Genomic DNA, 25,738 nt, shown 5'->3' on the forward strand with positions numbered 1-25,738 from the left:
GAAAGTGGTTGTAAAGTCAGTGCTCTCAATTACTGCCAGTCCCTCTGCTATAACAAACTATGCTACACAGTGTATGTGTTTTTTTTTTTAACTCTGCAGCTAAATACCTTTTTTTACATCGCCAATGTGCGGTCATGTGTTTGCCCGCCGCTCTCCTCCCCCGATCTAAAGACTACAGTGGGAGGGGCTGAGATTCCCCTCTGATGTCAACCAAGCGGTCACATGACCGCACATCAGTGATGTGAAATAAGGTATTTAGCTGCAGAATTGTAAAAAAGCACATACATTATGTAGTATATCTTGTTATAACAGAGGGGCTGGCAGTAATTGTGATCACTAACTTTACTGCCACATGGAATAGCGGCAGGAGGGGAGGTGTGGGTTCGATCGGCTCACACACTAGGAACAGGCAGGGGTGAAGTTTTAGCATGGGGGGCGCCAGACCCCGCTCTTCCTTTTTGACCCCCCACTTCTCATAAGCCCCACCCTTTATATAGGTCAGCATTACAGATGGGGTATATAGGTCAGCATTAAACATAGGGTATATATCAGCATTACAGATAGGGTATATAGGTCAGCATTGGGTATATAGATCAGCATTACAGATCAGGGTATATAGGTCAGCATTGGGTATATAGATTACCATTACAGATAGCGTATCTAGGTCAGCATTGGGTATATTGATCAGCATTACAGATCAGGGTATATAGACCAGCATTATAGATCAGGGTATATAGGTCAGCAGTGGGTAAATAGATCAGCATTACAGATCAGGGTATATAGGTCAGAATTGAGTATATAGCACTGAGCTCATGGCTCGCAGGACTGACAGCACTCCTCTGCCCACCCCCCGCCCGCAGGACTGACAGCACCCACCCCGCTCGCGGGACCAACAGCACTGCTTCGAGCACCCAGAACGCCCCCACCCTGCTCACGCCAAGCGGGGGGGGGCTCGCGGGACTGACAGCACTGCACCAAGCCCCCCCCTTCTCCCGTGGGAGGTCTGGCACTTACCGGGCTGTGTCTTCTCCCCCTGCTGTGTCTCCTCCAGTGAGGGCAGCAGCGGCGGCGGAAAAGTCCGCTCCTCATGCTTCCTCCACTCTGTGTCTCCTCTTCTGCCATAGCGCTGGGCATCCAATAGGATTGCCCAGGGCTTTGGCCAATCGGGACACAGGTCTCACTGACCTGCCTCCTGATTGCCGGGGAGGCACTGTAGTGTTAAAATAGGGAAAATGAATTCGCTATGGGCACACAATTGGGTGGGATTGGGGCGCACTCTCTGTGCTCCGAGCCCACCCTTTTTTGAAGCCTATTAGAGCCTTAGGCTCTAATCAGGTACTTAAAAAAAATAGCACCCCCTCTCACCCCCGCCATTTAGAGTCTATGCATCCGGCGCCTTGAAAAGGGGCCGCCACTGATCAGCAGCCATGATTACCATGGTCAGCACACCTAGAGGGACACAGGAACAGGCAGGATCAACCAGGTAGTTTGCAGCGTAGAAAGGGACAAATGACACCGCACAAGCACTATTCGGTTTTACATGCTTTTTTTTTTTAGGGTTACAACCTCTTTAAGGCTCCCTATTCATTTTGAATGGGCTGCTAATGAATCAGTACAGACAGAAAAACATACCACCAATATTTTTTTTCGTATAACACATGACAATGCATGGGCTGGCATCACCAGGAGTTGAGGTGTGTTGCACAGTTGCATTGCGATACAATTTAAAATTAACGTCAAGGCAAAGCAACACAGCAAAACACCAACACACATTGGTGGACTGCATTGGTGCAATGTGGAGCTACTTATTACTGCAAAGCAAAGGTGTGGCCCACAAAGGTTCGGCCCTAACTGGATAACATCAACTCCTGTAGACTCCTTGCAACCCCTTCCTATCTACAAATATGTATTGCAGTGATGGCTGCATAGTATTTCTCTTGGTGGGTTCCCTAATGGGGACTACAGTGGGCCATGCATACCTAAAGCTTTAATTTAGGTATGCATATTTATGCATTGTTACATTGGTCCAGCTTGAATAGATGTATGTATGCAAATATCACACTTGGAAGATACCCGTGGAAACTAAAAATCATTGTAGTAGGCACCCCTACTACAGTGATTGCTGCTAACTTTTGGGTCTTCTGCCGCGGCTGTAGACCAAGCGGTCTTCTGCCAAGCGGCTGCCCTGCTAATTAGTAAAGGAAGTTGCTCACTCAGCACAGGCCCATTCAGAGAACTGTTCTCATTTTCTCAATGAAAGCAAAGTGTTTGCTGATTGGATGTGGTGGAGATTGTTATGTCAAAACCCTGCCTCTCCTCCACATCCAATCAGAGAGTGCTTTGTATTCATTGAGAAAATGCAAAGTGTTCTGAGTGGCACCTGTGCTGAACAGGTGACTTTCTTTGTCTACTAAAAAGCAGGGCAGCCACTTGGCACAGAACCCAGAAGCTAGTGGGAATCACTATAGTAGAGGTGCCTACTACAGTGATTTTCAGCTTCCACAGGGATCTTACAGATATGACACATGCATACTTATCACTGATCCAAGCTGGACCAATGTAACTAAGCAAAAATATGCATACCCGGAATTCAGCTTTAATGATATGTTGAACCAGCCACTTGTAGTCTTCACTAACCCATGTGAAAAAGTGACAGGAACACAACTGGGTAATAGAGCACCATAAAGAAAACAAAGCAAACACTAGACCGTCCCATTGTGCAAAATTTAAAAAAGTATTGACCTGTACATTAATTTTATATCATTAAGTGTGAAAGGAAAAAGTAAACAATACCTGCTCAGTTTCAACAAAGTTAGAAACATGTCCGTCATCATCTACTCCACGGATGTGGAACCTGGCACCAGCACGTACACTGCTGATACGGGAGATAAGGCAAACTTTGGCTTTCCGATGGGAGGCATAGACAGTACGGATTTCTACCCCACCACAGATGACCTTCAACAACCAGTCAGAGCAGCTGACCTGATAGTGTTTTAAAGGCACGTGCAACAATCTGTTCCTGCAAACACAAATAAATGCATTAGCTGCATTAGATCACAAGCTTCACAAGAGAAGAAGAAGGTAAATAGTAATTGCTCTGTGTTCCATTTTCACTCTGGCCGGCATTTAATTACACCCTTTAGCTGGAAGCTAGATGTTGAATTTCAAAAGTGCTAATGTGTAAAATTAGAAACACAATGTTATGAATGTTTAAAAAAGCAGAATAAAATAATTACAAATTTCATGGTTTTACCTGGGCTTACCCACTTGCTCTATCTTTCCTATTAACGCACCCACAAGGTCTCAGTGGCAGTGTCCACATAGCCCTTTGCTCAACCACTTTTATAATTTATCTTGCCTGTGCCCTCCTGCCACTTTTCCCTTCACCACAGCTGGCACTAAAATCGGTAATATCAGCATTCTGGGAGATCAGGGACATCATTGCCTTTGGTCATATGAAAGTGCTCAGATCCACCAACTGGCTACTAGGTCTGAGAATTATGAAACAGGTCACATGCTCCCTCATATCTCGGTAGCGCTGGGTAGTGTCACTGGCTGCAACAGAAAAGTGGCTGAGTAGTGTCCCTGGCTGTAATAGATGAAGGGATGACAAGAGAGTGCAGTCAAGGTGAGTATAAGTGGATCAGCCTTGGCTAAGACAATGTCATTTTGTCCTGCATGACCAAGGTGACATTGAGGGGGATTTACTAAAACTGGTATATAAAGAATCTGGTGGCTGTGCATAGTAGCCAATCAGACTCTAGGCTTTATTGTCAAAGCTTAATTGAACAATCTGAAGTCAGAAGCTGACTGGTTACTGCCCACAGATGCACCTGATTCAGTGTGCAACAATTTTAGTAAATCACCCCCATTGTCTCTTTAAGAAACACACTCCTTCCATTACCATCTCACCCTATGGAGCAGACAGGATATTACTGTCCAAGTTTGAACACACACTTTATAATTTAAAAAGCGTATGCCTGGGGAAAAAAAAAAACATTTGGTCATCTCTACAGTACAAATACATACTATTTTTTTCTCATTTTTATTCCTCTTAAAACTGTGCTATTTTTTTCTGTTTTTTTTTTAGACCTGGAGCAAGTGTGCAATATAGAGAAGTCAGAAATGTAACATATAGACATGTGAAAAAGTAAGTGCACCCTAATGGTAATTGCATTTTCAACATATTTGAACACGCAAACATTAGAACCTTATTCAAACACGATCTACAAATAAAGGTGATATGCTTTAAAAATCCTTTTTATTCATGTATTCAACATAAATATCAGTAGATGAAAAAGGGCACTGTGGAAAAAGAAGGTGGGGGTTAATTTACTAAAGGCAAATTGACGGTTCACTTTTGAAAGTGCAGTTGCACTCTGTAAGAGCAGTTGCTCCAGAGCTTAGTAAATGAGGGAGAGCTCTGCTGACTTTTAACTTATTTACTAAGCTCTGGACCAACTGCACTTTCAAAAGTGCACAGCTTATTTGCCTTTAGTAAATCAACCCCTTAGCTTCAGAATATGGTATTGCCTCCTCTAGCAGAAATGGCTACTTTTATACGTACAGCACAGGTGCCCTCCAGTCTCTGACATGGACTCTGCGTAATTTTTTATCGCTCTTCAAGACTGCAAATGTCTGTGTGTGGGTTTCCTTGCATGAACTACCCATTTCAAATCCCCCCCCACAGCATTTCAATAATTTAACCATAATCCTCCTTTTTGTAGATTTGATTTTGATCTTAAGGTCATTATCATGTTAAAACACCCATTTTTGCGTTCAACTTAAACTTTCAAAAAAGCCTCTCATAGCATCTGATATGATGTAGAATCCATAGTTGTCTTGATGACTGCAGGCTGCCAAGGCCCAGCAGAAGCAAAGCAACCCCAAGCCATAACATTTCCACCACCATGTTTCAAAACTAGTATGAGGTTCTTCTTCTAAAATGCTGTCTTTGGTTTGTGCCACACATGTCTACTGCTGCTGTGGCCAAACTACCTTTGATTCATCAGCTCACAGTGCATTGTTCCAGAAGGCTTGGTCTCTGCCTTTATATCTGAAGGCAGACTGTACTGTAGTCTTGCTCCAATGTTTATTTTGGACAGCAAAGGCTGTTCCTAGCACACCTCCTATGCAGGTCCTTCGGATTATAGAATTGTAGAGGCATACACTTACGTTAACACCAACTTTTAAAAGTGTTACCTGCAGATCCTTCAAAGAAATGTTGGGGTTCTTGGATTAAAAGTCAACTCTGGGCTTATTTTGCTTGGCTGGCCAGTCCTGGACAAATTAGCAGTTGTTTGAAGGCTACTCCACTTGAAGGTTATTTTCTTTACAGTGGAATTATTAATTTCAAATAATTTGGCGATCACTGCCAGAGCACTGCACCCCGAGACCACCCATTTGTGTGCCAATAGCGAATATTAATTCACTATTGTCTTCCTGCTTTTCCTCCCGGCCAATCATAAGACCCAACTGGCTGAGAGGAGAAGCGACTGTATTGGCCAGGAGGCATAGAAGAGAAGAAGCTGCCCGCAACCTAAATGGGGTAAGTGTGGGGCTGATGGGTAGGCGGGCGAGCGACGGGGGGGTTTGTTCGCCGATCGACGGGGGGGATGGGCGTTCGACTGACCAACCGGAGATGGTTGGTTTGCTCCCCCCCCCAAAAAAAATAGCAGCAGCCGACATTTTTCATAGGCATCCATAACAATCTTTCTGAGGGCCTTAGAGAGCTCTATTAATCTTGCCATGATGCATTCATGCACACCAAAGAGGTCACGTGACCCTAAATTTAAGATTTAAAAAAAAAGTTCCCTTAGCATACTCCCTTCGGAAGTTCTAATCATTGTCATGTCATGTAATATCTAAAGCCCGCTGTCAGCTTCTATCACACAGCTGGTCCAGGCTGGGGAAAGATCGCAACCATAGTCATAGACCATGGTCGGGATCCACCCAGAAGCCTGGATCGGCACTTGGTTCAGCCTCTCATTGACCTGCTGAGAGCCTAAGCCTGCCGCTCCCGCCCCCTCCACACCCCAGCGCTCCAGTTAGTGCGTGGATAAGGGGGGACAGAGCAGACAGCGGTGACTGATAGTCATCAGCTCTCTGCTCAAGAAGCACTAATAACTGAGCGATCAGCAGTCTTTGATTGCTCGGTTCTCAGACTCAGAGTCGGCAGGGGACAGTTGCAGCATCGGTTCGATGAGGTATGATTTAAAAAAAAAAAAAAAACACAGACTCCACTTTTAATTTTTCCACATAGCAAATCTTGAATCATTTGTCATTTGGACCAGGAGAATTAATACATCACGTCATTTGTTTAAGTACGTTACCTTTATCTGTAGGCGCTGTTTAAAAGAAGGTCTAATGTTTGCCTGTTCAAATATGTTGAACAAGGTCGACAATTTCCATGGAGTATATTTACTTTATATTTACTTATTTACTTTATTACATGACTGTGTGGGTTTATTCTGGGCCAGTGACTTAAATGGTGTCAGTCTGTAGTCATTGAGTTTCGCAACAGGGTCAACATATCAAGCATACAACTAGGAGTTTAGGAAGTGCATGTGCATGATGTTGCAGTCACCTGGACAGACAGGGTTTTTCACTAACATACTAACAGATCAAAAAGTTTAAAGTGGAACTATACTCACCTTCAGTCCACTGATGTGGTGTCCTGGAGCCCCACAACAGTTCCTGATATCTTTGAGCAGCTGGCTTCTGGGTATTGATCACCAGCTGCTTTCATTTGCCGGGCCGACATGACGTCACTCCCACACATGTGCCGTAGTTCAGTCAGCTTCGGCATTGACAAATTTCTATGGTGAGCTCACTGTACAGGGGCAGACAAGCAAGTAGGTAACTTTAATACAGAAGAGACAAAGTATGTTTCTTCTGCATTATAAAACTTGCTTGTTCGCCCATTTCTTATGTAAAGTTCCACTTTAAGAAGACAGCTTGCACCACAAACTCTTCAATTAGCTCTGATTGTTGGCTCATCAATTAGTGTGATGGCTCATGTCAGAGCCAAAGTGTTTCATGAATAGGAAGAAGAAGACTAATTTTACAAATAATGTTTCTCCTGAAGAGAATTTGTGCAGTAATTACAGACGGAGATTGACAACCATTAGTAATTTGAGATTATCCTCATTTTAATAAACTGACAACACTACATTATGTGCACTGGAATAAGAAGTTTATCTTACGCTATTAAGTATTTAAGAATCATCATCTTTGTGGTTAAGCCAAATCATTTTTTTTTTTTTGCATAAAACCGTAGTACTCAAAGTTTTCAAGGATGCATAATAAATCCCCCTTAGAAATTAAAAAACTGTACATTCACCGGCTTTATGTTTTAAGCCAATAATAAATGAAAAATACTCAATGGGAGAAAGTGAAGGAACATATTTGTAATCTCTTTTTCCCTTCCGTTCAAACAAAGTCTCACTAAATGCATGATGGATCTGATGGTATCTGTTTACACACACCAACACAAGTGAAACCAAACTAGGAAAGAGATACGTGATTAGTCATTAATGAGTAACATCCAGATTTACTTACAGTACACCTTTTCAAATGTGTAGCAGTGTGTTTCCATCCATGTATTCAATATTTTATGCCACTTTCTTAAGCTTAAAGTCTGTGCACTGGAAAGGGGTTGTAAAGTCTCGTTTTTTTCTTCTTTAAAATAACAAACAAGTCATACTTACCTCCTCTGTGCAAGGGTTTTGCACAGAGTGGCCCCAATCCTCCTCTTCTGGGGTCCCCCAGCAGCGCTCATGGCTCCTCCCTGCATTGAGTGCCCAGATGGAGAAGCTCTTTCCCGGGGGGGGGGGCACTTGTGCGGGCGCGCTCCCGAGCCCTGCTGCTGCGTCCGTAGACACAGACAGCAAGACTCGGCCCTGCCCCCGGCTCTTGCATCATTGGATTTGATGACAGCAGTGGGAGCCAATGGCTGAGCTGCTATCAATCTATCCAATCAGGAAAATAAAACATGGAAGGCGGAGTTTGCTTTAAAAATTAAAATAAATAGCGTTTTTAGTTTGTGGTGCTCAGATGCAGTATAGTTCTGCTTTAAGGATGTTTGCTTACATATACGTATCAATAAACAAATTAGCTTAAAGGAAATCTTTTGTGTTTTGATACTTCAAAAACCTTTAAAAAAATGTTTAAATCATATTTGCACATTGACAAGGAACGTCTGGCCTTCAAAAAGACAAATGGATCCTCTGATAGGCCCGGATCCTCTGTTCGGCCCCAATCCAGTACAAGGAGTGACACTCCCGCGCTAACCAATAACAAATATGTGTGATGATATTTCACAACCAAATTAAATACATGTGAATACAAGAATAAAAATAAAAAATCATGTGAATATACAAAAAAATATAAAATAAAATTAGTGGAAGCAAACAAACTTGTGTTCCCACAATGCTCAAAACATTGATACAGTCATGGATAATGCTGCGCCAACTAGAAATCAATCCTTCTCATGTGAAAATTACTATGTATTCAAAATGTCTAATATAATTATTGCAATAGCATAAATAAAGTGAGTTAAAAAAAAAAAAAACAAACAAAAAAAAACAACAGTCTCTGGTGTTTTCTTAATTACTAATAAGTGTCTTAGATTATCCAATTCCCACCACGTGTACTAGAGTATATATCAATTAATCAAACTGCTCAGTGACTCCCTATACTGTTGTATCAATGCGCTCACCTCCAGCTGTGGACCTGCACACAATCAGGTAAAAATGCACCTTCCCCACCAGGGGATCAATCCTACTGGTTGGGCGGAGCTGGGTGACGTGGTTACCGATAGTAATGCGGGAGCGCTGTTTTAAGTGCAATTTTTAATATAATAAATTCAATTATTACATACTACACCATGAGGGGTCCCTATGTATTATGAGCTTGATTGCAGAGTGCATGTCCGAGTTCTTACAGAGGCCACATACCCATTTTTCCTAATGTTCCATACATCATCACTGATAGGATCTTAAGGAAGAATACTACCAGTAACATCACCGAAGTGGAGGTTGGCTTGATCCCCTGATGGGGAAGGCAAATGTTTTAGTTGATGCAGCATTATCTACGTATTATTATTCTGACTAACCTGTATAAGAAAGATCTGTATACTTACCTATTTTTAGACCACTCTGTTTCAGTCACATGATCTCTCCTATGACAGCCAGCACCGGCTGCAGAGAAGAGATAGCTCGGCTGATAAAGCTTGGGAGCGGTGACGTCACCCATAGACTCTTATGGCCCATTCGTTGTTGGCGTGCCTTCCTCTCCCCTGCAGCTGCTGCTGGCTGGCACAGGAAGCCTGATCACGTGACCAGACCGGAGTGACCTAAAAATAGGTAAGTGTACTGATCTTTCTTACATGGGTTAGTCATAATATGAGTAGTTAGGTTTTGCATGGAATTCTACTTTAAGTCCAGGGCTAGACTGGTCTTTTGCCTGGCACTACTTTCATAGGTCTAGCATGGACGTCATGCTTCTAAGCAATCTGTGTCAATCTTTGTAATGGATTATTGCATTGGATTACAGACAGAGTCAGCTATCCTGCGACTGAAAATCAAAAAATGTTTGTGATCAAAAACATTTTACATAAAACTGGCCCTAAATTTCTATATGGATTTAGAAGACACCACTGTGATTCAGAGCACCTACCCACAGTGAGACATGCCCACTTTTTCTACAGTATTCCGAGCCCGCTATTTGAAGGTGGACCTTTTCTCTCATTTCTCTGGTGAGCCCCTGCCTGACCATGTACATGGGGGCAAACTTTATACAATAAAACCTTGGATTGCGAGCATAATTTGTTCCGGAAACATGCACTTGTATATCAAATCGGCTTTCCCCATAAGATATAATGGAAACTCAGATTATTCATTCCACAACCATTTATTCACAGGTCTTTCAGTTTATAGTCCATATAAAAAGACTATAGCAATGTGACCAGGTTGTGTAACCATAAAATGTCCATCCATAAATGGAAGTCTCCACAAGGGGATTAGAAGCAAAATCCAGCAGGAGCCAAAGAGAAGAGAGGCACCTCTAAGTGTAGCAATATGGTTACATTTAATGAAGGTACAACATTTAGCAACTCACATGGTTGATGATTAAAACAGGCACATCTAAGTATGCAGGCACCCGGGGTAAAGCTGTCCACATAGACCATCCCCCGCACGCCATCTCTCACCGATGTTATTCTGCAATGATGACCGGGAAGACCACCCTGCAGTAGAGCGATCTGAAAGCGAGGCTTGAAGCGCTGGTGGAACAGGATGATGTCGATGGTGGTGCGGAGGACGGTCTATGTGGACAGCTTTACCCTGGATGCCTACACATTTAGATGTGCCTGTTTTAATCATCAACCATGTGAGTTGCTAAATGTTGTACCTTCATTAAATGTAACCATATTGCTACACTTAGAGGTCCCTCTCTTCTCTTTTTTACTCAGTTGTGACATGACGCTACTTGTATATCAATTCATCGCTTGTATATCAAGTCAAAATGTATTAAAAAATGTTGCTCGTCTTGCAAAATGCTCTCAAACCAAGTTACTCTCAAACCAAGGTTTTACTGTATGTTCCTTCTATATGTAGGCCCTTTTTACTTATACTTTTGACCTAATTTAGTGTGTTTCTTTTAAAAAAAAAAAAATTTAGAAAAATGTGTTTCCTAAAATGTGTTAATCATAATCACTGTCTGAAAGTGCTCTGTCACCTGAAGTATATAAATAGTTACCAGGCATGGGGATTGCAACAGTAGAAAAGCTTACTAAATTCTGGATACGTTCATCTATGTTGTACATGATCTCTTTTAACCACTTGCCGTCTGCCCCATAGCAGTTTTACTGCTACAGGGCGGCAGATGTGCGCCGGATCAAGTATATACACGTGATCCGGCTTCTCCCTTGTGGGAGGCGCACATACGCTCTACCGGTGGCTCGCTACCGCTGTGATCACTCGATGTCCACCGGTACCCGCCCGATCATCTAGCACAGAGGCAGAATGGCGGTCTGCCTATGTAAACAGGGCAGATCACCATTCTGACGGGAGGGAAGGCATGGATCCTGTGTTCCTGCACCATGACTTCCCCTAGTAAAAGCCCCACCCTCACTGTAGTAAAACACAGGCTAGGCACACAGATAACCCCTTTTGATCGCCCCTGATGTTAACCCCTTCCCAGCCAATGTTATTAGTACAGTGACAGTGCATATTTTTTGGCACTAATCACTGTATTCGTGTCACTAAAATAAACAAAAAATAAATAAATATATCCCATAGTTTGTAGATGCTATAACCAATCAATATACGCTTATTGGGATTTTCTTTACCAAAAATATGAGAATACTGAAAATGAATGAATGAAAAATATAAGAATACATATTGGCCTAAAGTGATGAGGAAATTAGATTTTTTTCAATTTTGTTTAGCAGAAAGCAAAAAATAATGTTTGTTTTTTTTTCAAAATTGTCTGTCTTTTTTTTGTTTATAGCGCAAATAGGTGATATAGCGCAGAGGTAATCAAATATCACCAAGAGGTTTATAGCACAGAGGTGATCAAATACCACCAAAAGAAAGCTCTATTTGTGGGAAAAAAAGGACATCAATTTTATTCGGGTACAGCGTTGAAAGACCGCGCAATTGTCAGTTAAAATAATGCAGTGCTGTATCGCAAAAAAATGGCCTGGTCATGAAGGGGGGTAAACCTTTCAGAGGTCAAGTGGTTAAAGTGTATGTAAGCGCTAACCAATGTGTAAATATCCCATGATCCAGCTGGAAATCTTTTGAGCTGATAACTTTCTGTGCTGCACTGACATCTCAAGCAGTGTTATCTTCCCTGCCTAGTTCACCTCCGTGAACTACAGAACACTTCCTCCTATGTGCTGGAGATGACAGGGGAATTGTAGTTCAAATCAAAAGCGAGCAGCCTAGAGAAAATGCTGCTCCTCCATAGATACAGTATAATGAGTGAGCATTGTCACTCTAGGATAGAAAGTGTGTTACTGGCAGGATCACCAGCTAAATATAAAAGGAAAAAAAAACAAAAAGGAATGCACCAATAGATCCATGAACTGGCAAGCTGTAATATGTTACGTTTTTGTTCTTGGGTTCAGATACACTTTAATATATTCCAAAGAAGTATATTGAGACCATAAGATATGATGCGCTTTTTGCGGTCTACCATTTCCTAGTATTGTTATAAACCTGTTACTGCAAGTTAGGTATTAGATTTCCACCAGGAAACACATACATTTTATCGATACACTTTGTTATTTGCTGAAATCCCAAAGTTGGGCTTCAAACCTAAAAAACAAAGTAGTACAGTGCCTGACCCCTCAACACTCCTGTGCTTTAAGCCACCATACATGGATCGAAAAGTCCACGCTGAACTGACCAAATTTTGCTCCATGTAGGGGGCAAGGTGATTGTACAGAGTCGATCTACAGATCAACTTCTGTAAAACCCTACTTTTGAATTTTTTCCGCTCGATCGGCTATAGCCGGCAGCGCTGATCAGTGTATTCTTATGGTGGAGAAGCTTCCCTGCTGTCATATTACAATAGCTGAGTGGGGAGGATTCCCCCATCCACATCGAGTGTGTGGATGAGGGAATCAAGTTGTTTTTTTTTTTCGTTTAACCCTCTGGTTGACTCACATATGTATGGGCTCCTTTACTACTGGCACATCCTTGTGGCCTTTAAAGCTAATAGTAAGGTGCATGAGGAGTAGGTCAAAGTCCAACACCAGTAATTTGGTTGGTAGTATACATTACAAAATACCCATTGTAGCCAGTGAGCTCAAACCAGGAAATACCTGAAAAGCACTGTAATTGGTGTCTACCTCCATGTACCACCACTTTAAAGGTAGGTGGCAGCAATATATTTCTGCTATGTTACATTGTTTGTAATGTTAAAAGGAAATTGCTGTTGGATTACTGCCTGCACCTTGGCATTTTACCAGCCATTATAAAACAGGAATTGTGACATATAAATCAGGATCTGGTGATCTTATAGGAAGTGTCATTCCAAAAGGCAGACAATAAGGTTTCTAGTAAATAGCACAATGCTTTGTTAAATCTGTGCTGTGTTGTAGCAGCCTAATGAAATACATTAACCGGTAAAATTTACTTTGTTTTTTACCTACTGCATGTAAAATACCATTGTTTCTTTTTTAGAGAAACAGATATACATCATAAGAAAAAAAATTTAATGTCTAAACTTTGAAGACATTTACTTACCATGAGAAAAGTGTTGAATGTCTAAAATTTGAATACATTTACTTAAAGCAATATTAAACCCAAAAGCAAAAATGCATTATATTACAGCTTACCAATTCTTACATGTGATGGCTGCATTCGTTTTCTTTTTTAAGCTTTCCTTTATTTTCACCTGGTGATCTTTCCAGTAAGTCTGTCTTTTTTTTTTTTTTACAGAATAAACGGTCCTACAGATTAGCAGTTAAGAGGCTTGAGATAAATCATTTACCACTGACATGAGTACTTTCAATGATCAGTTTTTATTTATTCATGCAAAACCTTTATCCCAATAGGAAAAAAAATGTTTTTCTGTAACTGCTTATTAGGTGTGAGCTGGAGTGTGGCTTCAGCTTGTAAGTAAAGCAGCTGCAAAACGGCTCACATATACATATTTTATCTGTGTATTTAGCTCTTTGCCTTGAGTTCTGCTTTAGGCTCGGTATACACTCCTGCATATTAGGATCCGATTTGTGAGACCCAAAGTCGCAAGACATGTGAAATGTCATGTATCTCTATGAGAACCATTCTAATTGACACTACTGAAGTCGCTGCAACTTTAGGAAAGGTTCCTGCACTACTTTGATGCGACTTTGATGCGGCTTCAGTGCCAGAGAATGTAAACGTCCTAACAAAGTCACATTAAAGTCATATAAAAGTCGGACTTCAAAGTCACACTGAAAATCATGTGACTTTGGAGTCGGCTAATGTGAACCGAGCCTTAATATTTGGGCATAAGCAGTTTCTTTATACAGTATGTACACAATAAACTTGGATGATGGACGCAAGGAAGAATTTAAATACCTATCTTAATATAATAGTTGATATAAAAAATACCTACCAGAAGAACCAGTTGCCAGGCTCGCAGCCACTCTCATCAGCTTGTTTCTGAGCCCGAACAGTAAGGTCAAAGTTGGATCCTGCATTTGGCCATGAGAAATAAAACATCCCTGAATTCAAAAACTTCCTTAGTGCTGTCACCCGTTCCTCCTCTTTGGGGTCTTCTTGAAGTGGGCAGAAGTCAATAGCTGTGATTTTGTAAACTTCAGCATCTAAAATTTTTCCCACAGTGGTGCATCCACTTACTAAGACAAGAAAGTGCAAATAAGAGTTCCCTAGGAGAAATACAAAGACAGAAGTATGTAAGTATATGCAAACATATAACCCCTTTTTCTATGGGCATGGAGAAACATGCAATCAATTTTTCTGAGGATGGTCATAGACCCATGGGTCTGAATGAGAAAAATCGATTGATTCCCCCATTCACACTAAACAGTGTGGATGGAAGAATCTCCTGCTGCTGGCTACTGTAATCCGACAGTTGGCATACCTGAACAGTCACTGTTTGCCAATGGCGTTTTTACCTGGCTACTCTGATTTTCAGATTGAAAGATGTAAAGTATAAAGGTGCCAACAAGGCCACTCATGGCTTGAATTTCATCTAGCTCATCAGCAGCTGGCAAAAATTCTCTGTGTATCACCAGGTTAAAGTGGTATTAAACCTGTTTAACATTTTTTATCCAGGCCTCCTGCAGCTTTATACCATAATGCAGTAGACCAACACTGTATACTAACACTGCATACTAGCACATTATAACAGACTTACCTGTCAAAGGAAGACCTCCAGCGCTGTGCTGTCACTGCTCCAGTACTTCCATCTTCACCCAGTCTTCCTTCCGAGTTGATTCCAAGTGGCCGCTTGAATGGCTGGACCAAAATGACATCACTCTCACTTATGCACACTGGAGTCAAATCACCACGGCACAGAGTGCATGTCGTAATGGACGCTGAGCTTTGCTTGCATGGCTCAGCGTACATTACTGCTGACAGGCAGGAGGAAGCATTGACAGGTAGGGTTTTTTTATGGCGGAAGAGACCCTGATGGTCCCTTCTGCCATAAAAATCCTACCTGTCAGCATATTGTTTGAATTTCAAGTTTAATACTACTTTAATCCATCATGCTGCTCAGAAGAAGTCATAGAAGTCATGGAGACCATGAGATATTTACATCGGCTCTAGAAGAAGAGAGCAGCAGTGATTGGCCTTTATTATAGGAAGCCGACTACTGGACTATTGCACAGATCTGGTAGAAATACACAAAACACACAGAGTCAAGTAAGATTACACATGACTCTTTTATTTGGATAATATTTGCTTAATAGGAAAATCAGATTTAGACAAAAGACTACCCTCTTTGTGTCCTGATGACTTGAATTAGAATATATGGTCAGTAGGTGGAAATAAAATATATAAATATATATATATATATATATATATATATATATATATATATATATATATATATATATATATATATATTAAATAAACTAAACCCTGCAATTATTCCTACTTGTTGGAAGTGTCACAAAGACACTAGAAAAACATACAAATAGAAGGCAATTTGCCCTTTTTTGTCCCCACTGCATTTTCATCATTATGAAATCTTGCGTGAAATTATCGCCAGAACTACTTATGCTAAATACTAAATCACGATATAGTACAGATTGCCCAACATCCAAAGACTTCTTTTTGACATGTTAATTTAAACCACACTTTCACATGTGCAAGACCTACTGCCCAACCCATCATCCTATATCTTCTACATATATTATATTGTTTTTAATTTTATTTTCACTTTTTATGGCTTCCACAAAAGATAGCATTGCTTTAAACCCCACTATTCCATCCCAGTCAAGGGTGGGACAAGGCCAGGCCAATGTTCTTGCAAAAGAGGTCACACACCAAAGACATCACCTTATTAAAACACTTGGGGTGATATACTAAAGGAAAATATACTGTGCACTTCAGAAGTGCAGTTGCTCCAGAGCTTAGTAAATGAGTGGGAGTTCTGCTGACTTCCATCATCCAATCATGTGCAAGCAAAAATGCTGTTTTTTTTCCTTGAAAGTGATTGGGTATTCTTTGCAAAATAAAACTTCACCTCATTCACTAAGCTCGGGAACAACTGCACTTGCACAGTATATTTGCCTTTAGTAAATCAACCCTATGAGTGCCAAGCAAGTTTGCGGAGCTTCCCCACCTGTAGTCACACATCTGGTGCCACTGTGCAAATCTGGCTCTTCCTAGCCCTTCCCCATTGACATCACACAGAATTCTCTGTTCCTGGTGGAATTCCACCTCCAGCACACACATTGGTCTTGCCCCGATATCCCTTATCCAGTATGCACGCCCCAGTTACTCTTCAGTATACATCCCCACCACACACTTTGCATACTGAACACCGTCCACACTGAGCTCATACACCCAGGGCTTGATATACTATATGCCAATAGGCAATAGGCTGATCATTTTGCAATGGAATTTTCACTTGACAAGGGAATAATTTTACGTTCGCTTAGTGAATGTGGTAAAATTTTACTTTGCAAAGAAAACTCAATCACATGCAAAAAATATAATATAATCTCTCTCTGATTTTTTATATATATATATATATATATATAGATATATATATATAGATATATATATATCTATATATACATATATACAGAGAGAGAGAGAGAGAGAGAGAGAGAGAGAGAGAGAGAGAGAGAGAGAGAGAGAGAGAGAGAGAGAGAGAGAGAGAGAGAGAGAGAGAGATACATATATACACACAGTGGGGACGGAAAGTATTCAGACCCCCTTAAATTTTTCATGTACATACAGCACCCCATATTGACAGAAAAACACAGAATTGTTGACATTTTTGCAGATTTATTAAAAAAGAAAAACTGAAATATCACATGGTCCTAAGTATTCAGACCCTTTGCTGTGACACTCATATATTTAACTCAGGTGCTGTCCGTTTCTTCTGATCATCCTTGAGATGGTTCTACACCTTCATTTGAGTCCAGCTGTGATTGATTATACTGAATGGACTTGATTAGGAAAGCCACACACCTGTCTGAGCTGTAAGGTCTTATACACAGTGCATGCCAGAGCAAATGAGAATCATGAGGTCAAAGGAACTGCCCGAAGAGCTCAGAGACAGAATTGTGGCAAGACACAGATCTGGCCAAGGTTACAAAAAAATTTCTGCTGCACTTAAGGTTCCTAAGAGCACAGTGGTGTTGCTGAGCTCACCGGTGCATTCTTTTTTTTAAGGATGTTCCAAACAGTTGTTTTGGCCACACCTAATGTTTTTGCTATCTCTCTGATGGGTTTGTTTTGTTTTTCAGCCTAATGATGGCTTGCTTCACTGATAGTGACAGCTCTTTGGATCTCATATTGAGAGTTGACAGCAACAGATTCCAAATGCAAATAGCACACTTGAAATTAACTGTGGACCTTTTATCTGCTCCTTGTAAATGGGATAATGAGGGAATAACACACACCTGGCCATGGAACAGCTGAGCAGCCAATTGTCCCATTACTTTTGGTCCCTTAAAAAGTGGGAGGCACATATACAAACTGTTCCTACACCATAGGAATTCCTACATCGTTCACCTGATTTGGACGTAAATACCCTCAAATTAAAACTGAAAGTCTGCAGTTAAAGCACATCTTGTTTGTTTCATTTCAAATCCATTGTGGTGGTGTATAGAGCCAAAAAGATTAGAATTGTGTCGATGTCCCAATATTTATGGACCTGACTGTACGCATACAGTTGTGCTCATAAGTTTACATACCCTGGCAGAATTTATGATTTCTTGGCCATTTTTCAGAGAATATGAATGACACCACAAAAACATTTCTTTCACTCACGGTTATGGTTTGGCCAAAGCCATTTATTATTAATCAACTGTGTTTACTCTTTTTAAATCATAATGGCAACAGAAACTACCCAAATGACCCTGATCAAAACTTTACATACCCTAGTGATTTTGGCCTGATAACATGCACGTCCTGATATAAAAAGATATCCAAGGAATTGAGAATGCCAATCAGCAGTGTTCAAACTCTAATCAAGAAGTGAAAAATTAGGGATTCTGTTGAAACCAAATCACGGTCAGGTAGACTAACTAATATTTCAGCCACAACTGTGGGTTAATGATCTAAACATCAGTGGGGCAACCTGGTAGACACCATTGAAATTAATTAATTTTTTGGTTTGCAGGACCCTGGTTTTAATTTTTTCCTTATATGATCTGAGGCCCTTTGTTCATTTTTATTTTTATTTGTAATATTCATTTATTTTTAATTTTGGGGCTATTCCCCTTTGTGTGTATTTTTAGCTCATCTAGATGTCTTAATCTGTTCCCCTCCTTTATATTAGGAGCGCCACATTTTTATATTAAGAACGCCATCTTTTTAAATGTACTTTTGTTAAACGAAAAGAATTTCTAAATTTAATGTTTAAAGAATTTTTGCCATTATTACATATGGGAGATTCGGCTTCATGCCCGTCTTCCATGGGCTATGCCTGGGGTTCCGGTCTGTGACTCACATCGAGGCTTGGTTTGCTCTGGCTCTATTTAATACGCGATACGTCAGCGCGTTGCCCGTTCCCCCGACGATGTCATTGTATTGACGAAACGTGCGTCAGGAGGAGTTGACGTGCTGACGTCACCGCGTACCAGTGTTTCCAGTGGACGTGTGTCCATGCACAGCCGGCCGGCCATTTACTGCTATTTTGTTTTTAACCACATTGTAAGTGTTATTTTTTATTTCTTTATTAAACCTTTTTATAGTATAGTATAACGCTATGGTGAGCGTTTCTTTTCTAAGTCCTGTATGACCGCCTGTTGGAGGTCCTCGGCTTAGGAGCGCCTGTTGAGTTACCCATAGTATCCGGTGGAGCGTTGATCCCCCTGAGACACCTGCTTTGTCTCTAGGACACCAGCCCGGGATTAGAGTTACCTGTTTACCTTGGGATAAAGGCCCTGACCGGGTGCGAGGTCACAAGCTCCATTTGCTTGCTATTTGGCAAGCTTGCATTTCTTATGGTGGTCACTTTTTTGATGCGGTGGTGGATTTGTCACAAAATTAGCATTTTATTCATTTTATCCTTTTTCTGAACACTTGATTTATTAATTTGAATTGATATCACGAAGGGGAAATCAATTTATATCCTCCCATCTAAGGACTCTTTATTTACATGATTCACTTTCATGATGATTCGCTTTTATGATTATTCATTTAATTTTTATGTGTATATTCTTTATATATAATCAATTTATGTATTTAATTTTTAAATTTTTAGCAGTTGGTTTGATTTATTGATTTTATCACTAGTTTTCATTATTGGTATATTTACTTATTAATTTTGTGTCAGTACACTTCCTTACTATTTTTTCATCATTCAGCACTAGTGATATTCATTTATCACTCATTCCTTATTCTTAGCGCTGCTACATTTCTCTTTCTTCAGCCACAACTGCCAGGAAAATTGTTCGGGATGCAAAGAAAAACCCACAAATAACTTCAGGTGAAATACAGGACTCTCTGAAAACATGTGGTGTGGCTGTTTCAAGATGCACAATAAGGAGGTACTTGAATAAAGATGGGCTGCATGGTGGAGTCGCCAGAAGAAAGCCATTACTATGCAAATGCCACAAAGTATCCCACTTACAATACGCCAAACAGAACAGAGACAAGCCTCAAACCTTCTAGCACAAAGTCATTTGGAGTGATGAGACCAAAATTGAGCTTTTTGGCCACAACCATAAACGCTTCATTTGGAGAGGAGTCAACAAGGCCTATAATGAAAGGTACACCTACTGTGAAACACGGAGGTGGATTGCTGATGTTTTGGGGGATGTGTGGGCTACAAAGGCACAGGAAATTTGATCAAAATTGATGGCAAGATGAATGCAATGTGTTATCAAAAAACACTGGAGGAACATTTGCATTCATCAGCCAGGAAGCTGCGCATGGGACGTACTTGGTCATTTCAACATGACAATGATCCAAAACACAAGGCCAATTTGATCTGTCATTGGCTACAGCAGAATAAAGTGAAGGTTCTGGAGTGGCCATCTCAGTCTCCTGACCTCAATATCATTGAGCCACTCTGGGGAGTTCTCAAATGTGCAGTTCATGCAGGACAGCCCAAGAATTTACAGGAACGGGAAGCTTTTTGCCAAGAGGAATGGGCAGCTTTACCATCTGAATAGATAAAGAGCCTCATCCACAAATACCACAAAAGACTTAAAGCTGTCATTGATGTTAAAGGGGGCAAAACACGGTATTAAGAACTGGGGTATGTAAACTTTTGATCAGGGTCATTTGGGTAGTTTCTGTTGTGATTATGATTTAAAGCGGGGGTCCACCTATCTATCGTTTTTTTTTTTTTTTTTTTTGAGTTCATTCACAAACTTTTCTTCTCAGCATTACATACTCACATATTGTATGTAATATATCCGCCTGTGTCAGATTTTGTCGGAAAGAATAATTTATATTATTCACTGCAGGCGGTTTCCATCTTCATTGTGGGCATTTGAAGCCCACAAGCATTTATTTCCTGGATATGGTGAATGCTGTGCTCCCAGCATTCACCGCTCGTTCCCGCACATGCTCAGTGGCATCCTGGGAAGCCTGAGACTAGCTCCCAGGAGTCTGAGAGAGGCTAGAAACACGCCCACTCCCATGGGAGGAGAACCAGGAAGTGCAAAGAAGAATAGAAAAATAAAAGGTAATTACGGCGATTTAAATTTTTTTAAACGGCATGTCAGCATCTAGGCAAGGAAGAGAATACATACAGATATTGTTCAAAATTTGGGTGGAACTCCGCTTTAAAAAGAGTAAACACAGTTGACTGATAATAAATGGCTTCAGCCAAACACTAACATGAGTGATAGAAACGTTTGCGTTATGATTCATATTCTCTGAAAAATGGCCAAGAAATCACAAATTCTGCCAGGGTATGTAAACATATATATATATATGATTTTTTTATATAATGTTTCTTATTGTGTAGTCCAGGATTGCGTTTGTGTGTTAGGGCACACATTGGTTTCTCATCTGTATCCTGCCCCCTAGTATTCACAGCAGCAGTAGGATGTCGCTCCAGTACATGCCCCACCCTCTTCTCTCCAGTGTCTACTGCCTGCAGTCATACCCTAGCTACTACTGCACATACTGCTCACTGTCATACCCTTCTTGTAATATCCTCAGCCTTCCCCATTCTGGAATCCCTTTGCTTTTTTCTTTTAATTTTGGTAATTATTTCTGGTAAAAGCTTCTTACTATTTTCTAACCCACTTAACATCCTCTCCATTAACAATTTTATACATGGATGTAAATTCTGGGATCTTCTTGTTCAACTACCAACTGTCAAAACAAATGCTTTGGTTGGATTTTGTGTTTATATGAATTACTAGTTCTAATGGTTTATTGCAGTCTTATGAAAGATGGTCTATGACCCACGAAAGATTGGTGTCACATTTGTGTCTAATCGAAGTAACTCTCTATCCAATAACTACAATTTCATATAAGTTTTAACATGTTGATGTCATTTTAAAAGTTTTTTTTAATTTTTTTTAAAGTGATTGTAAAGTCTCATTAAAAATAATATAACAGTCATGTTATACTTACCTCCTTTGTGCAGCTGGTTTTGCACAGGGCAGCCCAGATCCTCCTCTTCTCGGGTCCCTCTTTGCTGCTCCTGGTATTGAGTGCACCCACAGTTATCAGTATCCTATGGGGGCATTGGAGCCGAGTCACAGCTCTGCGTGCCCCTTCAGACACAAAGCCCCGACCCGACCCCTCTCTCCCCTGATTGGCTCACTGACTTTGATTGACAGCCGCGGGAGCCAATGGCGCTGCTGCTGTGTCTCAGCCAATCAAGAGGAGTGTCCCAGACGGCTAAGGCACTCATGAACATTGCTAGAGAGAGATGGGGTTCAGGTAAGTAATTAGGGGGTGCTGGGGGGGGGGCTGCTACATACAGAAGTTTTATCTTAATGCATAGAATCTGCCTTTACAACTCCTTTAATGAAAGCTGCAGATTTAAAACAAGGACTATCTTGTGATTCTGCCATGAAGGTCCTTATTCAGTCCTTATTCAGGTACTCCCTGTTATGAAATGAGAACTGTCTCTCCATTAAACGTCTATGTTGTCACCCCGTCACATAAGCCCTGGTGGAGACTACAAGCGGAAGTGCCAACACATTGCACAGGAAGCCAGTCTACAGCAATGATGTGCAGCCAACACTGAAGCAAGTGCATGTAGAATGGAAGTAGCTAAAAAAGGCTGGAAAAGGTTAGCAGTACTGATATGCAAAACAGTTGAAAACAGTATTTAACAGAAAAAAACACATGGCAAATTTTTATGATACATTGTGCTCTAGAAAAACTGTAATCTAGGTAAAATTTAAAGTAATTTAAAACCGAATACATTTGCTAGGTAGTTAAAAAATAAAGATCAATCTTTCATTTTCATTTATGTTAATGTAGACCTTACATTTTTGAGTTGCCACAAAATAATAAGACGGGAAAAAGTCATCCAATCTTCCTGATCAGTTGAATTACCTGTACAGACAGTACAGAGTACGATGAAAGATAAAACTTGACAAACCGGTTTATTAAAGCCTCTTGGAACGTACTGCATTTTCCTTAAGTCTCTAATGACATTTGTAAACCTAAACTCTTCAGTTGCAGTCATTATAAATGTACTTTTGTCAGATAAAACCTTAGAAATACCCTTTAACACTGAGTTAAAGGGCATCCATCCAAAAAGAATATAATAGGTTGGTTGAATCACCTGCCAGATTTTCAATGACTCCACAAAGCAGTTTTATCTCCACCACACTGCCAGCTTATAAGATCCCTGCACTGTTTCTGATATTAAAAACACATCTAGCTTACTATATACACATCTTTTCGATTTTACGTGACATTGCGTCAAATTGATTAATCCCAAAGATAACAGCTGAGCCACTATAAACCAGATAGACAGACAGCTGTCAATTTTAAACTCTTTTCATTCTCCAAAAATATAATCATAAATAATCCCTTAGAAACTAAGCAATGCACCATTCAGTAGTTCAATCGACTACCAGAATATGGTTGATTTTGAAGTAAAAACCTAATTGAAAGCGTATATATATTTTATTTAACCACTTGACCTCCAGTTCTTTTCTGGCACTTTTTGTTTACATGTAACAGTAATTTTTGCTTGAAAATTACTCAGAACCCCCAAAGATTATATATTAAAGCAGAGGCCCTAGAGAATAACTTGGTAGGTGTTGCAATTTTTTATGTCACTTGGTATTTGCACAGCAGTTTTTCAAATGCAATTTGTTTGGAAAAAATACACTTTTTTGAGTTTTAAATGCACCAAAACACAACATAATACCCAATTGTTTGGTAAAATTTAAAAGATGATGTTATGCCGAGTAAATAGCTACCAAATATGTCATGTTTTAAAATTGTGCACAACCGTGCAATGGCGACAAACATAATTATTACTATCCATAGGGGATGTTTAACCCCCTTAGCGGTATTCCCGAGTCTGGCTCGGGGTGGATTTTCAATACCAAAAGTAGTATCACATCGCAGGATCCTTGTAGATGTTACTTACCTTGTCCCCTGGATCCTGCGATGTCTCCCCGCTGTGATCGGCGAGCAGCCGTGTCTCGCTTGATTCACAGTGCCGAGCTCCGTTCCCTGCGAGCGTTGCGACGCACAGGGACAGAGTTTGGCGCCAAATTCAAAAAGTAAAACACACAGTACAGATACAGTATACTGTAATCTTACAGATTACAGTACTGTATCAAATAATTACACATCCCCTTTGTCCCTAGTGGTCTGCCCAGTGTCCTGCATGAAGTTTTATATTGTAAAAACTGTTCTTTCTGCCTGGAAACTGGAGATTGTCCATAGCAACCAAAACTGTCCCTTTACATCAAAAGGGGTTTCAGACTAGCTAGAAAACAGCGATAATAAATTAGAATCAGTCGCAGAATTTAGTGATAGTGATTTGTGGGGAAATCCGTCATCAAACACTAAAAGTAACGAAAGTGACAATTCTGCAACTGAGCAAATTGATTACATTATTGAATAATTTTTATTATTATTATATTATTATTTGTTATAATTATTTATAGTTATTTATTATATTATAATTTTTGATTTCGTTTTTCAAACTTTATCATACCCGGGATGTCTACTAGACTCTTGTTTGAACAGATTTAAGTGAATTATTCCAGCCTGCGTTCCAAAGCCGAGATTTACGGGCGCCTTTGATAACGTCCTATGATGAAATGCGTAAGGCGGAGCCACGCTCTCACGTCACACCCGTAAATCTTGTCTTTGGAACGCAGGCTGGTGCACACGCTACGGACAGCTTCCATCCATAGCTCCCAGACGCCCCTGCTTACTTGCAATTCGTGCCGGACGGGTTTTTATGTATGCTTTTATACAAATAAATCTTTCTACTACACTATGGGAGTCCTTTGTGTTTTCCGGTAACGAACAGACCGTTTGTGGAGAAGTACCTCGAGGCACCCTGGTTTAAAATTTGGGCTGGAAAATCTTGATCTAACACTACAAGTGACGGTGGTGCAGACAATCACTATGGCTATCTAAAAGGAAGATCCCTATTAGAGCTACCCACTCTATGTCTACTACCCCTGCAGGGGTTATCATCTCCGGAGAGTGGGGACACATTGGGGGAGCACTCAGTCACGATATTTGCTACACACAGAAGTCACTGGAAGTCACATTTTGGAACTTTATCACGTATTGCTCTGCTTATAACTATCTTTTCATGTAATATAAGGTGGTTTCACAATAGAAACATAGTATCTATGGACTTATATCACAGACTGGATAATTATTTATGTATGTAGCACAGTGGAAGCTGGTTGCACAAATTAATGGTTGATCAATTATTTTTCAATATACATAGACACTTTAGCAACTATTTTTATGTTATAGTATGTTATCTATTATGCCAGTTTTAAATTTTTGTTTTTTGCAGTAGAATTTTTGATTTTAATAATAGGGGTGTGGATATATGGGGTTCTAGGGGCTAGATAAGTGATTTTGGTTGTATGGGGGTGCCGCCCAGCTTACACCCTACCCATTACACCCGTTTATACCCTATACGTTAACCCACATTCACTGGTGGAATATAAACATACTTGAGTCTTATGCTACAGGGTTTTTTGGATCTATTTACACACTGTTTATTACGTTTTGACACATTGGGTAGCGCCACTTCCCCACTTTCCTTTACATACACACACACACATTATATATATATATATATATATATATATATATATATATATATATATATATATATATATATATATATATATATACACACACACACACACACACACACACACACACACACACACACACACACATCCATACATATACACACACTATATAAAACGAGGTATAAGGAAGTTAATAATCTTCCTCTTTCCTCCTCAGATCCCCCGGGATTCTCTCTTCACTCCCTGATTCTCCACCTCCGAGCTGGTGAATCAGGAGTGTGAATTCTGACACAGATCGCCAGTGAAGCGCTGAGATTGCAGCTTCATAAACTGGCCGTTTCTGTGTCAGTCAATGACAGA

General features: G+C 40.4%; 1 protein-coding gene across 2 annotated transcripts in view; it reads right to left on the minus strand.

The window, feature by feature from the left end:
• SYNJ2 (synaptojanin 2) overlaps window positions 1–25,738 on the minus strand; it is a 193,114-nt gene that overhangs the window by 107,399 nt on the left and 59,977 nt on the right. For both annotated transcript variants that reach the window (XM_073627896.1, XM_073627897.1), the window contains exons 3-4: window positions 14,113–14,386; window positions 2,794–3,019 (exon numbers count right to left, since the gene is read on the minus strand). In XM_073627896.1, coding sequence (XP_073483997.1) covers window positions 2,794–3,019; window positions 14,113–14,386 — 500 coding nt within the window. The remainder of the gene's footprint in view (window positions 1–2,793; window positions 3,020–14,112; window positions 14,387–25,738) is intronic.

The sequence above is a fragment of the Aquarana catesbeiana genome, linkage group LG04 (genome assembly GCF_042186555.1).
Source record: "Aquarana catesbeiana isolate 2022-GZ linkage group LG04, ASM4218655v1, whole genome shotgun sequence".
NCBI classification, from domain to species: Eukaryota; Metazoa; Chordata; class Amphibia; order Anura; family Ranidae; genus Aquarana; species Aquarana catesbeiana.